This window comes from Dermacentor silvarum, chromosome 8 (assembly GCF_013339745.2).
Source record: "Dermacentor silvarum isolate Dsil-2018 chromosome 8, BIME_Dsil_1.4, whole genome shotgun sequence".
In the NCBI taxonomy this organism is placed as follows: Eukaryota; Metazoa; Arthropoda; class Arachnida; order Ixodida; family Ixodidae; genus Dermacentor; species Dermacentor silvarum.
Window position 1 is genome coordinate 118010316 of NC_051161.1, and position 16219 is coordinate 118026534.

General features: G+C 47.8%; 1 protein-coding gene across 1 annotated transcript in view; it reads right to left on the bottom strand.

Moving 5' to 3' along the window:
* LOC119462366 (derlin-1) overlaps nucleotides 1-16219 on the bottom strand; it is a 49097-nt gene that overhangs the window by 17430 nt on the left and 15448 nt on the right. Inside the window, exon 3 of the mRNA XM_037723710.1 lies at nucleotides 4027-4091. Within this exon, the coding sequence (XP_037579638.1) occupies nucleotides 4027-4091 (65 nt within the window). The remainder of the gene's footprint in view (nucleotides 1-4026; nucleotides 4092-16219) is intronic.

Consider the following 16219-nt stretch of genomic DNA (forward strand, 5'->3'; position numbering starts at 1 on the left):
GACGGATTTTCAATATGGGCGTAAGCCGGCATTGAAGCTCCACGAATTTTATTGATATCTTGAGCATACTAATGTTTCGGCGTGCAATAAATGTTGCACAGTGCAGCCAAACCCACCCACTTGAAATATTCTCAATCACGCGGGAGGCTTTTACGCAAACTATTCGCTGCATAATCATAGCTTATATTTTACAAAACGTTTTCGCGGTCTTCGTGTCGGGCCTCTAAGCAGACCACGAGCGCATTTTGATACGTTCTACTATACAAAACTCCGCTTTTCGCCTTTTGTTGATGCCGCCACTATACAACATCGCATTTTTGTTGATTCGGCCACAGAGACGGCGGGTGACTCCGGCTGGCAGATCGTGCTGAATAGCTGTGCGAAATCTGTTCTTCGTGGTTCCACCTTAAAAACACGCTGTTACTTGACCGATACCTAATGTTTTCACTGAGAGCGCTGACATTGCAATTGTATTTTATTAGTGGCACGAGCACCGACTAATACACTTGTTTCTCGCGCAACAACTTCCAATGAGGGACCGACTTCCGGTTTGTCACAGAAGTGGGACGAAATTGACAATAAATCATAAAATATAAAAACGTCCATATCGATGGTTCTATTTATGGTTGATGATAGATGACATCAGAGCACAGGTTAGTAAAAATCTAATTAACTGTCAGGAATAATTACAAACAATAAGGGAAGTCTAATTGCAGTACACCAAAGCACAGAATCGTACACTTTAGATACCCACCGCATCAGTACAGGTTCCCGTGAAACTCCAAGACCAGAAGTGACGTCACACTTAAACCATGGGTACCCGCTCATTACTAATTAAAATAAAAACAAGCTAATTAGAACTACACACCACCTGACAAAGTGAACGCCTGCCTAACACAGCGAGGGGTGACGTCACTTCCTCCTCTCTCGCTTCTCCTCTCCCGGCGTGAACCTGCTCCGTCATTCGCTCGCGCGCGCCAGCTGCGCACCGGTGCTCGTTACATGCTCGCACGTCAGCGGCGGAAGGGCGCGTAAGGTGCGCTTCGTGCGTCGTCCGCTAGGGGGCTACGCGTCGCGCTCTCCTCGCCCTCTTTCGCTCTTTCGCCTGCTCCTCTGTGTGTGGCGGTTTCCCGACAGTTCTGTTCGCTCGCTCCTCCGAGTTTGGTTTCCCGTCCTACAGCCGGGTACACCAACGCCGAGGTTCAAGTGCCACTAGCAGACACCTAAGTCAAGGATTACATTCGTTTCTCATTTTTGAATTGCACGCATCGCATATTCTAGATGGTATTCTTGTGTGAATATCTGTATGCAAACACTTAAGGACTCATGGCATGAATCCTCTCAAGTACTACATATATGAGCAGCTTCATGTCAATGTCAGCGTGGGCTTCCTTTAGTATTGTATCCTGTGGTACACAACCTGCACCGCAGATGGCACCACGAATCATTTCGCAATCAGGCGAATTCAAATATATGTAAGAAGGACTTGCGTTCCACGGGGCTGATTAGTTCATGAGCGTAATTAGAACTTATTGACACAAGAGCAACTATGGCCATTCAGCGCCTAAAGAAGGGCGATTGATGTTATTTTCACGTCCGTTATTCAGGTTGTTTTGCGTGTTTTGAACTAAGAAGTGGCACAAATGTCACCTAGATAACAACCTAGTCCGAAAAGTTGCAAATATCTAAATAGAAGACACGTGGTTTAAAGTAGTAAATCTCAATGAACATAAAGAAATCTTTATAAATGCCAGGAAAGTGTTCTCGTAGTTCCCTTTCTGTGTTTGCTTGACATTCGAATTTGAAAAAGGGTAAAATATTCAGGGCTATATTTGCACCAAGGGAAGTGTTTCTTTAAAATAAGATAGACATGCATTAGTAGTCAATGGCCAAAGCCATTCTGCGTAACGATATAATTATTTTACGTGTCCCGATATTCCGTGACAACTGATGAATAAAATGCTATATATACACTGTTGAACACAAACACAATTCTCATACATCTTTCTTATTTCTGTCTGTCTTTATTAGAACAAAACATAAACAAATAGAATATTTCGTCAGCCCGCTAAAGCAATTATGCTATTGAGCGGGAGTAGGCAGTGCGTTGGCCTGAATGAATCAATTTTGTGTTCCACTACCAAACGAAACAAGAGGGAAACTAAGTACAATAGAAACTTTATTTCTTTACGTGCCACTAACATGGAACCTGAAGTCCACGAACACATCGATGCTTTTATGCGGGCCACCGTACACTTTCCATCACCATAACTTAGTACAAGCACAGGTTTACTCACCTTCTTCCCCATTCTCCTTGATCACATACCGCGAACACTACCGCCTCGCAAGACGGACAAAACCCCCACCTCATCCTAAGCTCACCAAGGGACAAGAAGTAACCTGGCGCCGGCTCCAAACGCACTCCTTTCTCAAGCCACAAATATACACACACTTTTACGCTGACTTGACAGACCTATACAGCTCATTATGTGGGTCCATAGCCTGTTCATATCATATTCTCTGGGACTGCAGGACAGACCCCCCCCCCCAGATCTCCCGGCCGCTCCCTTGCCTGAAGCATGGGAAGCAATACTCCGGGACCCGAGCCTGGAAATTCAACTTTGGGTCATTGAAAGAGCCGAGGAGGTGGCTCTCAGGCATCGCCTGGTAGCCACTCCTCACTAAGCCAAATTGATGAAATAAAGTTGCCTTCTCCTCTTCCTTTCCTTTTTCTATCTTTGTCCATCGCGTGGCTCATTTCTGAATGTTTTTCCTGCACAAGCAGTAGTGTAAGCAATGACATATTTAAGCAATCAACATGTACAGCACAACCCTCCATGCCATCATATACAGTAGCCATATGTTTTGGATAAATAGTCAGACAATAAAAATACAAAAAGCACGATACTCTAATCTGTTTTATACGATAGTTAGCGAAACATTGTTGGAAAAACTCCCCTCACATCGTTTTCTGTGATTATTCCCAGTCGTTTGCCAGAACCATGCAGTGTACAAAATCTTTTACTTTTGGAATGACAATACGTTGGAAACTTCTGGTATTTTATTAAAGTAGAACGATGCATAAAGTGATCTTGTTCTCTTAAGATAGTTGGTGAGCGCTTTAGCCCGAACCAATCTCTTAGTCTTGCGCAGTTCACGTTTTTATGTTGTTGTTTTAAAACATTTGAAAACATGTGTCAACCAATCGGGTTCACTTATTTCCTTGACGTCAACGGGTATTGTGTGTTCAAAACGGATGTTTTTCTTTTCGTAGAGATATGCCTTTGTGTCACTGCTTTTAGTATTAAACCTGAAAGCTCTGGGTAAATTTTGTGAGTCATGCTGATACCTGTTCTCAGCCAAAGGTAATATTTTACCTTAAAACAACAAGCTTTCGTTATCCAATTAGCCTAGCATTACAACTAGCAGAGCATGTACTTGAGCTGTGAGCGGGCTCCTAGCTGTATCGGCTCGCTCTAAGAATTAAAGGGCAGCTGCATTGCGTTTTTGTGGGTAGAGCTTTTTCTGAATTCTTAGGTTGTCACTGACTATAGCGACGAAAGCTTTTACAAATACACAGTAACCCTGCAGATGACACATACTTCTATTTTCTCTGGATAGAAGAGACAAGCGTTGTAACTAAACATCACAATCAATGGCATGCACTACACCATTTTACCTATTTGTGAAATGTGAACGTGAATCAGCCCACGGTTTAGATAAATAGTTATATATACCTGCTGATTTTTTCTACACAAGAGCCAGTACGTACTCTGGTATACACGCTGTTCAGTGCTCGTTTACACGCTGCTGTTTCACAATTTGTTCTGGTAGTCAACCCTGCGGCCTGTCCAATTCCTGTGCCATTCTCGCACTGCTTTTCTGTGAAAAGTTGTGCCAACAAGCTACAGCAGAGAAGCTCATTGCAGAAATTCTGGAGTTCTCGGATGAGCTAGGGGACGTGTTTATTACCCTCGTCAGTGAGGGTAATAAACAGGCCAACCAACTGCCAACATAGAAGGATACAACTATGCAGATCCAGTTGAAAAGCAGCATGAAGAGGTAATTTGCCGGGTGTCCACCAAATTGACCTGGGAAAAGGGGAAAAGAGCGCAAGAGTAATGCGCTGTAGCAATGTGTAAACAACGGAGAGCTCAGGCATCATTAACAAGAGTAATGACAAGAAATCCTATAAAGCCAGCGTTTCTTTTACTCTCACAAATAGCTAGCTGTGTACCCGGTAAGTGTTGTAACTAGATTCAGCCAGATCAAAAAGTTAGGATTGATTTGTACCGCCTTCTTTATTGTGAGGGCTCTATATTTTCAATGTAAGCACGACCAAGTGGAACATTATTATTTATATTATTATTATTATTATTATTATTATTATTATTATTATTATTATTATTATTATTATTATACATTTATATATTAATATTACACTGTGGTAGGAGGATGCCAGTTAATGTTTGTGCTCGGTGTGCGGGGCCGAGAGGTGAAATGCGCGGGCTTTTCCGTGCTTGTGTTCGGCGTGCGGGGCCGAAAAGCGCGGGAGTGAGCGTCGCTGGTGCGCGTGGTCGGTGCGCGTGGCGGGAGAGACCATCTGGAACGACGGGGCAGCCAGGCTGACAGAACGGGCTGTGCAGCGAGATGGAGCGGACCGAACGCCGGCCCACGTCCCGGCATCCCGGTCCTGCACTGCGAACCGGGCGCCGCCCCGGCTTCTACCATCGTCGCGGGTCCTGCTGAGCTGGGCCTCGTCCCCGCTCGCACGACCGCTGCCGTGCTGCCGGGCTCGGGCCACGTCCCAGAGCCCTGGTCCGGTTCTCCAAACCGGGCGTCGCCCCGGCTTCTGCCACCGTCGTGGGTCTTGCTGAGCTGGGCCTCGTCCCGGCTCGCACGACCACTGCCGTGCTGCCAGGCTCGGGCTACGTCCCAGAGCCCTGGTCCTGTTCTTCGAACCGGGCGTCGACCCGGCTTTCACCCCACTGCTGTGCTGGGCTTCGTCCCGGCACTCATCCCACCGATACGGTGCCGAGCTCGGGCTACGACCCAGAGCTAACGCTCCGGAACCAGGCTACGTCCTGGAGCCATCCTGAGCTTCAACCGCCGCCAGTACTCACCGCCGTCAGAGCAAGTCCGCCGAGCCGTCGCCACAAGGCCGGACTCCTGATTAGAACTGTGAGTGCTCGCCAGTGACAGTTAACCCAGTTTATCTGTATAGTTCGTGTTCCCGTATTCGTCCCATGTGCCGTTCGTGTCATAAAGACGTCTCTTTGTGTCTATGGTTGCTTTCTTGTGCGTCTGGCTGACCTGCGCCCACAACATAATCATCACATACACATTATTATTATATTTAATTAAAGGGTTACAAAGCCCATTTTATGTCACGCCAGAAAAGACCAGGAGGTGGATTGGCGTTCTTTGTTAGGACAAGATATGACACTGTAGTTATGGACCTGTGTTTAAACCAAGGTGGAAGGCTGCCAGTAAAAATCACGCTTACTAACACAGAATCATTGCTGCTAGCTATTTATCATCGTCCTAATAATAGTGTCACACAATTCCTGCGTGAAATTGAAGAAATTTTAGAAGGTCAAATAGCAGCGGATGAGATTTGCTTGGCGCGTGATCTAAACATCAATATATTGAACACTAATTCAACTACTGTATCGGATTACCTTTCCATTTTATCAACCTACGGCTTACAAATGACTATAATTCAACCTACGAGAGAATAACTCTTGCAAAATAGACTAGTATCTTCCTGTCTAGACCACATAGCAATAAGAGCTCCGAATTATTCATTAGCGGCTTGTGTCATTCGTCAAAAGATAGCGGATCACTATGTTGCGGCATGTCGCCTTAGTGCAAATCTGCCCCTTCCCAGAAAGGACAAGTCAGGAGAAAAAGATAATAGCAAACAAATGGAAGTGAAGCTATTTAATAGGAGAACACTTGATCATTTCATTGCACAGTTTGACTGGGCGCAAATGATTGGGGATTCGAATTATACTGGAGTGTATGAAAAATTTTGTGAGCAGCTAAAGAAATTTGATCTTTCTAGTATGTACACAATAACTAAAAAACACAGGGAAAATTACGCCTGGTTTGCGGCCGACATAATGAGAGCTATTTCCTACAGAGACTGGTTGTGGAACAGGAGCCGGCATACGCCGAAAAATCAAGACTTGAAAACAGAATATAAGATTGCGAGAAATAGGATCGTTGCTCTCTTGAGATCCGCAAGACGGTGGTATTTTTAGCTAGATTCAATCAAGCATACAAAAATTCAGCAAAAACTTGGGCTTTAATAAATAATCTCCGAGGCAATAGTGTCACGCCTACGAAGTTCCTAGAATCTTTTTCAGATACGCCAGATATAGTGGCTGATAAATCAATTTTTCACACGTTTTTCTAGTACTACGCAGTCTCAGAGACACACTTGCTCGCTCAAACAAACTGCTTAAGCATCTGCTTTTGGCCTACGTTGACGAAAGAAGACCTCAGGAGAATAATTTACAGTTTTCGAACTAATAAACAACCAGGTATAGATGGGTTGGCTGTTGCCACACTAAGAAGAAATTTTGACACATTAGCAGACATACTGCTTTTTATGATAAATTGTTTTACAAACAACGCATCAATTCCCGAGACATTAAAAGCAGCAATTGTTAAGCCGCTGTATAAAACTGGGATGTTGAAAACTAAAAATGTTAAAAATATAGGCCTAGCTCCATCTTGCCTATACTTTCCCAAATACTGGAAAACTTTCTGTTTGATTGTATGATTTCCTTCTTAAAGAAATTTCCTGTACTAGCACTAACACAGTGTGAATTTATTGCGGAGCGAAGTACTATAACACTGTTAGAAGAGTTCACCGATGAATTATATTCTGCGCTAGATAAGAATCTGTATAGTTGTCCTTTGTTTTTGGATTTACCAAAAGCATTTGAAACAGTTAACCATGGCATTTTATTGGAAAAGTTGTTTGGTTTGGGTTTCACGGGAAGCTTTCTTGATCTTCTCTGTAATTATCTGCATGACAGGTCACAGGGAGCCATGGGTAGTAAAAAAATGTTAGCAATAGGAAATATATTACAGCTGGTGTTCCCCAAGGATCCGTGTTGTCACCGATGTTATTTAATTTATTCATGAACGACTTTCCCTCGATAATCTGAAAAGCTACGGTGTATCAATATGCAGATGATACGGTCCTACTCACACGCCACATACGTTATGAGGAAGCTATTAACGCTCTACAGAATGCAGTTCATAAGGCCATGCAATGGTTTTAAGAAAATTGTGTATTTATCAATGCTAATAAAAGCGAACTCATGTGCTTTCGAAGTCCATGAAAAACGCAAAACATAAACTTACCAATAATTTTACATGATGAACATTGCAATTCATGTAAATGTACTGCTATAGAATATGTGGAGACATTCAAATACCTGGGTATAACCAGAGTCCTTCTGGTTATGAAGAGTTTATGAAGAGTCCTTCATAAAACAATGCATATTATTCTGTTAACATTTGCATTTAAAGGAATTCTAATGTTATACATTTCATAGATTGTCGTGGTGAAGGCGCTATTATTGTGATGTGAACTACGCTACACTAGCATAACACAAATTGAGGTTGCAACAAATCATGAAACAAATGTGTTTTATAATCAATGCCCTCATCAGACCTTGCAACACCCTTGTTCTCCTTCATCAGCATTGCAATTTTTTGTAAGTGGTCGCCTTTACACGATAATCGTGATTCATACTGCGCCCCTTTAACTGGTACCCCTTCAACTAGTTGGTTTCCTACCACCCCCTGCTGGACATGAAGTTCGTGCCTTTGCTTGCATCTGCTTGTTTTTTTCTCTTGTGAAAAAATGCAAGCGGGTCTTAAGAAAAAACTGAACTACTTCTGCAGTTGTGCTTACGAAGTGCGATTTGCAGCCGACAGCAGCTGTAGCAGTACGACTGTCCATCAAAACATTCTCCACAATATTCATGTATACATCACAACAGGCAGTTTTGTCAAGTGTGTACACTTCCAAATGATCTTCCACAATTTGGAGGAGAGCGACTAGCTGGCTGGAGGGCACTTGTAGACGATGTCGGGTAGACGATGTCGGAGGCGTCGAAATGTTTCGCGCACACACGCGTATACTTCGATTCGAAGTTAAAACCGCCACCTTCCTGCCGCGGTATGGCCCGCTTCCATTTCTCGCGCTGCTCCTTGTCAATAGGCAAACGGAACAACGAACCTTTCGGGTCGTTCCCTTGTAGCCGGAACGGCAACCCGGCACGCAACACGTGTTCGGCATCGTTGTCCCACCCCGCCACTTCAACTAAACAGTCCGGCACTCGAAAAATAGCGCAGCACATGCACAGAACGCACCCGATCACTCAGCTCGCCTCGCACTGCGCAAGCGTTTCGGTACGCGAACGATGCCCTCCGACGCGCAGTGGCGCCGCGTCGCGGCAGCTTTGGGCAGCGTATGAACCTCTCCCATAGCGTGACGGCGGAGTTTCGTGACCAGAAAAACATGGAAGGACTCTGGTATAACGTTCCACAGCGGCATGTCATGGCAATATCATATGGCATTTTTATGTGGTAACTTAAGGAGTGTTGCATATCTACTCTTTAATATGAAGAGTTTAGTACCTGTACCAATAAAAAAATGATAGTTCACGCACTAGCATACAGTGTGCTGAGGTATGGCATACCATTCTTCTTTTGTTCAGAAAGATGGAAAAATCGGATTGATAAATTACTAATATATTTAAAATGTTGGTTATAGTACTGTACTACATTCCAATAATATATTTCATGAATTGGGATTTTGCACTTTCGAGAATTTGTTTATCAGGACGGCTATTATTCGACATAATTGTAGTGACGAATTTACAGAGACATACGTTGCTCCTCGATTGTTGAGAGAAAAAAAAAACGTTTTAAAGTACCCTGTTCTGCTACTAAGTATGGAGAATGCAGAAGAAGTGTACACATCCAAAAAATATTTAATGATTTGTCTGATGAATTCTTTTCTGCAACTTCAAAAAAACTGTTGAAGAAATTATTGACGAAATGTTAAATTATTCTTGCGATTAGTTATTTCAGTTATTTATGCTTTTGTATCTTTGTTTGCTATGTCATTGTCTGTTAACAGGTAATTACTACCAACTATTCGTCTGAAAGATGTTAAAAAATGAGTTAATATGTATATATGTAACCACATCGCTGTACCAACTCTGCCGGGCCTAGTCACACAAGTCCTCATGGACTTAGACAGGCCCGTTTCTTTGTATTGATTTGGATGTTTCTTAATAAATTATTATTATTATTATTATTATTATTATTATTATTATTATTATTATTATTATTATTATTATTATTATTATTATTATTACTATTAATGTCCAAGATTTTTGAGCTCGCTCCTAACAACATATTGTCTTTTACTGTGAAGAACTCGCTCATTCCGAATCAGCATGGATTTCTCACCGGCCGCTCCACTATCACAAATCTCGCAAGTTTCATGACACAGATCTGCACGCCGGTACTTCAAAGGGGGCAAGTTGACACCATCTACTGTGATCTCAGCAAGGCTTTTGATGTACTCAGCCACTCGCTGCTTCTGATCAAGCTTACGCACTTTGATGTTGACTCGTCAGTTGTGAATCTCTTGCGCAGTTATCTTCTTGATAGATCGTGTTATATTAACGTCAATGGCCAAACGTCTTCTTCTTACAAGGCAACTAGCGGCGTCCCTCAACGGTCAGTATTAGGACCACTCCTTTTTTAAATTTTTATTAATGACATTCTTTCTGTTATTTGGAACTCTTCTTTCCTTCTATATGGCGATGACATCAAGATTTTAAAGAAAATTCACACTGTTGATGACTGTCGCGCCCTGCAACCTGACCAGTTTTCTTTTTCTAAATGGTGCAAAGGATAATAACCTTACCTTGAATGCTGCTAAGATCAATGTCATGACTTTCACACGCAAAACAGCACGTACTTTTTTCTCATTCTGTAGATTCTGTGCCGTTGTGTAAGGTCTGCGAGATCAATGATCTTGGTGTACTTTTTGATGCAACCTTACACTTTTCGGCTCACACTAAACGTGTTGCAATGCGGGGTATGCGCTCTCTTGGTTCTGTATGCAGACTATCGCGGGAATTCAAGTCTCCTACACCGTTCCGCAAATTATACACAACCGTCTGTCTTCCTCAACTCGATATGCGTCGGTCCTCTGGAATGGCTCTTCTAGATCCAACAGTGACATTATAGATCGCGTCCAGAAAAAGTTTCCAAGCATATATAATCACCGTTTTGCAAACCTGGACATTGCACCCTGTACTAGCACTGTTGGATTGTTGTCATTGCCCTCACTTTGCGACCGACGTAATCGCGCTGACCTTCTGTTTCTCTTCAAACTCCTTCACGGTAACCTCACGTATCCCGAACTTCTCAACTGTGTCATGTTTCGTATCCTACGTAAGATCACCAGAGAACATAGACCTTTTATGTTCCTGCCTGTCATCACGAACACTCAACTGTCCACAGAATACAGAATCTTTATAACGCTTACTTTCGCGAACTTGATATCGTTCATAACTCCTTGTCATCGTTCTTTTCCGAGCTTTGCCTTGTGTTATAATTTCATGCATTGTTCAAGTGCCCTTCTTCTCCTTTTTCTTTTGTATTTACTTCGCGCTTTGTTGTCGGTACTCTCTTTTCACAATTTTTAGTGAAATGGTGAACTGACGCTACAAGAGTTCAAGAAAAATATAACTAAAAGGGACGGTCGTTATCAAGTTCGACTTCCATGGAAGAAAACGGTGGACTTGGCAGACAATTTCTCTGCGGCCACTAAACGTCTTGGTAATTTGATGTGCAAGCTCAGCAAGGACCGCAGCCTATTGGAAAGGTTCGACAAGACCATTCGTGGGTATCTGGAAGAAGGATCAGCAGAAAGAGTTTCCTATTCAAGTTCCACGTACAAATTTCGAATTTACTACATGCCACATAGAGCGGTGATCAAAGAAGACCGGACTACAACAAAGATTCGTATCGTTTTCGACGCATCCTCGCATGAACGTGGAGCGAAGTCATTGAACGAAAATTTGGAATCTGGGCCGAGCTTAAACCCAGACGTAGCCGCAATACTTTTGCGTTTCCGGCGATACAAGGTAGCTATGGCAGCAGATGTTGAAAAGGCCTTCCTTCAAATCGGCCTGCATGAGGCCGATTTGAAGAAGTGGCCCACCGAGCTTCGGCGGGCCACTGAGCCTAGCATGCCAACTAAAAATATGGCTGGCGTTACGTCACACGATCGTCACACCCCCTTACCCCCAGTTTGTTTGCCCACGCAAACACAAAAAAAGTGTTAACCAGGCGAGTAACGGTCCAGCGGCCTCCGCTGTCGAGTACTCCGCCTGGGCACAGGTGTTGACGATCCGGGTGTGGCAACGCCGGGTGCTCCCTGAGCCAGTTGAGCTCCGTCCGGAGGGTCAGCAGTGACCGACCTTGATAATGGCGCCGAACTTGGTAGTGGCTCAACGGGTGCCGCACAACTGGCGACGCTTGCCGCCTCTGATGCTTCGCTGGCAGCGACCGGTGTTGCCGTTGGCCCCCCTGCGGGCTGGCCTTCTGAAGTGGCGCCCAAGGTTGCAGGCTGGGTCACGAGGCGAGGCCGAAGATGGTCAGCGTGCCGGTGCCACGTGTTCCCGTCCGGCATGCGGACGAGCAGCGATGAGGCGCTGGCAGGAGATAGCACCTCTCCGGCGGACCAGGGTGGACCATGACGGAAATTCCTGGTGAAGACCGGAGCTCCCGGCTCCGGCAAAGGCCCGGGACGGCACCCTCTGTCAGCAGCCAGCTTCTGCTTCAACTTTTTCAGGAGCGCTGTGGACCGGAAGTCTGGATGCAGGACGTCCAAGGGTGTCTTTAACATCCGACCCAGCAGGAACTCGCAGGGGGCACGGCCAGTGACGTCGTGGGGCGTGGTCCGGTACTGAAACAGTGCCCCGGCAACCTGCGTCCGGAAATCTCCAGCCTTACACTTTTTCAGTTTATCCTTGATTGTCTGTACCACCCGCTCGGCTGCACCGTTTGAAGCAAGGTGGTACGGCGGAAGAATCATCCGGTGAATTCCGTTCTTTGTCAGCCAGGCCAGGTACTCTGTGCTGGCGAAAGCGGGGCCATTGTCGGACACGATGACGTCCGGCAACCCCTGGGCGGCGAAGACCTGTCGCAGCGCCGCAATGGTCGCGCCTGCTGAAGGAGTGGTGACAGGTAGGACCTCCACCCACTTCAAAAAGGCGTCCACCACTACCAGGAAGTAGTGCCCCCCCCCCTTGAAGGGACCCCCAAAATCCCAAAATCCACAGGGACCACGGTCTCTGTGGGAATGGCCAGGGGGTGATCTCCACATGACGTGAGGCCCGCTGGTGCTCCTGGCAGCTCTGCACCATGTGAGCAATGTCGTGGTCCAGGCCAGGCCACCAAACGTGAGACCGGGCCACCATCTTCGTCTTTTCTACACCAGGATGACCCGCGTGCAGCAACTGCAGGACCCTGGACCGGAGACTTTGTGGGATCACAACCCTGGAACCCCAGAGTAGGCAGCCCTGCTGCAGGCTCAGCTCGGCAGCCTTGTGGCTGTAAGCCTGCTGCACCAACTCCTCCCCTCGGGACACCGCCTTGACCCCCTGGAACAGGACTGGATCCTGGCTGGTCGCCTGTGACACCGCAGATCTGGATAGTACCTCCGGGTACGCGTGCTCCAGCATGAACAGTTCAGCAGGCTCTGGAGCAGCAGCTGGCACCTCCGGCAGGGGCAGGCGGCTAAGGGCATCAGCAGGTCCCGGGTCCTTTCCCGGACGGTAGACCAGCCGGTAGTTGTAGGCCGCAAGCCTCAAGGCCCAGCGTACCACTCGAGGCGAGGCCTGCACGGGAACCGCCTTGTCCGGCCCCAGCAGACCCAGCAGTGGCTTGTGGTCCGTGATTGCCTCAAGTTCTCTTCCCCATAGGTACTGGTGAAAGCGCTCGACCCCGAACATGAGGGCCAGTCCTTCCTTATCCAGCTGGCTGTAACGTTGCTCTGCAGCAAGAAGCCGACGGGAAGCAAACGACACAGGGCGTTCCTGGCCATCCTTGTTCCGGTGCGCGAGGACGGCTCCCACGCCTTACGGCGACGCATCTACTGTTAGGACGACAGGCTTGTCCGGATCGAAGTGCACCAGCACTGGAGCCTTGGTGATTAGCTCCTTGCTGCGCTGGAATGCCACTTCCTGCTCCTTCTTCCAGGTCCACTGCTGACCATCTCGAAGTAGAAGATGGAGGGGCTGTAGATGCGCCGACAGGTTCGGTAGGAAACTCCTGTAGAAGTTGATGAGGCCAAGGTAGCTCTGAAGCTCCTTCTTGATGTGGGGCTTTGGCGCCTTGAGCACAGCATCAACTTTGCGGGGCGCTGGGGACAGGCCAGCCTGGGAAATGACGTGTCCCAGGTACTCAACGCTGGAGGCCAGGAAAACGCACTTTTCCCGCTTGAGCTTGAGCCCGGCGTCCTGCAATCGTACCAGGACGTTGTGCAGGTTCTGCAGGTGGCCCCCGTCGTCGGTGCCAGTAATGCTAGCCATCGTGCCAATGCTAGCCGTCGTGCCAGCAAATGTGCCCACCCCCGGTTGGAACAGGGACTTGAAATCGGTCAGGAGGCTTGGGACATTTTTGACCAGATGTAAGACGGCCTCTTGGTACTCCGGCAACCGAACACCCAGTGCGTGAATCCAATTTTGGCCCAGCAGTGTCGGTGATGACCCCTTGGTTAAATAAAGGGGAAGGGTTGCCTCCTTGCCACCAAAGCGAACGCGGACCTGGGCCTGACCCTGGACCTGGGAGCGCTGTCCGGAGTAGCTGCGCAGCATCATGCCCGAAGCCTCAACGGACACGTCGGGGAAAGTACGCTTGAACAGTTTCCCGGCCATGACCGACACGCTCGCCCCTGTGTCCAGCTCCATGGAAATGGGGTGCCCGCAGACTTCAACGGTCAGCAGATACGGTAGCACTGACGACGGAACTAGGCCTGTGTGCCACATGTCGAAGATTGGCGGGTTCTCGGCCACGACGTGGAGCCTGGCCGCTGAAGGACCCGCGCCTGCTGCCGCACGTCTTCGTCGCGAACCCTTGCGACGGCTACCCTGACCGCGGGCTTGTGTGGAACCTGGGCTTGATCTAGGCTGCTGCTGCTGTCCGCTGTTCGTCCTCCCCCTCGGCAAACCCGTGCGAGGTGCCCAGTTTTTCCGCACGTTAAGCATTGTGCCTGGGAGAACTGACATTGTGAGGGGGAGTGGTCACCACCGCAGCCGCTGCACGTACCACCCTTAGTCGTCATCTTGTTGACCGTTGCTTCTGTCGACGGTGAGCCGGTCGCGCGTGCAATCTCGCCGGCGTCCTTGGCCGCAGAGTCCATCGCCTGCGCTGCCTTCACGCCGTCGTCCAGCGAGGGATCAGGAAGCTCCAGGAGTCGTATCTGCATGGTGGGGTTCTTTATCCCGCAGACAAAACGGTCCCGGAGCAGCGAGTCGAGCTGGTCCCCGAAGGCGCAGGCACTCGCTAACCCTCGTAATTAACGCAGCGACGAACTGGCCGAGGGTCTCTCCTTCGCGGCGGCTACGGTTGTTCAAGCTAAAAAGCTCCATTAACGTTGACGGTGCCGGGCTGAAGTGCGACCGCAATGTGTTGAGCAGCTCACTGAGTGTCTTGACATGTGATGTGGCCGGCTTGAGAAGGACGAGCAGGAGACTGAAGACGAGGGTCCCGCAGCTGGCCAGGAAAATATCCAGCTGTTTTGCCTCGGGTGTGTCGTTCGCCCGGAAAAACACGTGAACCTGTTCCTCGTAGACTGGCCAGGCGGACCCATCACCCTCGAACGGCTCGTGCCTCCCGTACAGCTGCATGGCGGCAGGGACAGGGGGCGGCGTTTCGCCGCTCTCGGTGGCTTAGGTCGACACGTGGGCTTCCTTCGTCGCCAGTGTCACGATCCGCCCCGGACCGTGAGCGAAAGGGGAGGGGCCGAGGAACCCCCGTTCCAGATACGACGCGCAGCGTGGTGGTGATGAACGATGACTGACCGCCGAGCAGCTGTTCTCGCGATGTTTATTCAATGCGGTGAACCAATGTTGCCCACCGAGCTTCGGCGGGCCACTGAGCCTAGCAGGCCAACTAAAAATATGGCTGGCGTTACGTCACACGATCGTCACACCCAAGAGGCAGAATTCTACCTGATACGTATCGAGCAGAAGACACATTTCAGCGACGAACTGACGTGGCTTTCGGAAAACAAGCTTATTCCCGTGCTGAGCCAGATTGAGCATGTACGACTTTTCTTCGACAAGGACAGATTAATTCGTGTACAAGGTCGTGCTCACAGCAAAAACGAGAACTATGGAAATCAGAATCTGATTCTTTTGCCGAAAGACGCTGACTATCCGACAAGCCCATATGAAGGTACTACACGGCGGCGTCAGAGATACCGTGATTCAGATTCGTGAACGATTTTGGATTACACAGGCCAGACAACTAGTCAAGAAAACCATACGTCGATGCCTGGTATGTCAGCGGCTGCAAGCAAAGCTAGTACAGCAAGAAACACCTCCTTTACCAGAAGACAGATTTACAAAAGCACAACCTTTCTTGTTCACAGGAGTTGACTTTGCTGGACCATCATCCGTCATTCGTCAAGAGTTGGTCGAAGACATGACTGCCGAAAAGTGCATATTTGCTTTCAGGATATTTATTTCACGAAGAGGAATATGCAAGGTCATGTACAGCGACAATGCCCGCACCGACAATGCCCGTGAAGACGTCCGATATATTGGCTCACACACATAACGGACGTGATGCAAAGGTCCCCTCCTGTTCACTACGTTTGCCGGGCGGATCCGAAATCAGACGCCTGCTCAACTGCTCTACCCGTTGGAAATTTAATAACGCCCTCTGCTGGGCGCGGGAAGATGTTGGAACTTCGTCTTTCATACGCCCAGCAGAAGATCGTTCATCATCATCGTTTTGCACCTCACGAGCTCCGCTCGCTCGAGGGCATGAAACCATTCTATTTATAATTCGTTGTTCCATTAAAAGAGTACGCGCTTAAGATGTGCCGTCTCTGTTTCATCAAGACAGCGTGGTAGCCGGCGGACCTTGAGGTCCAATA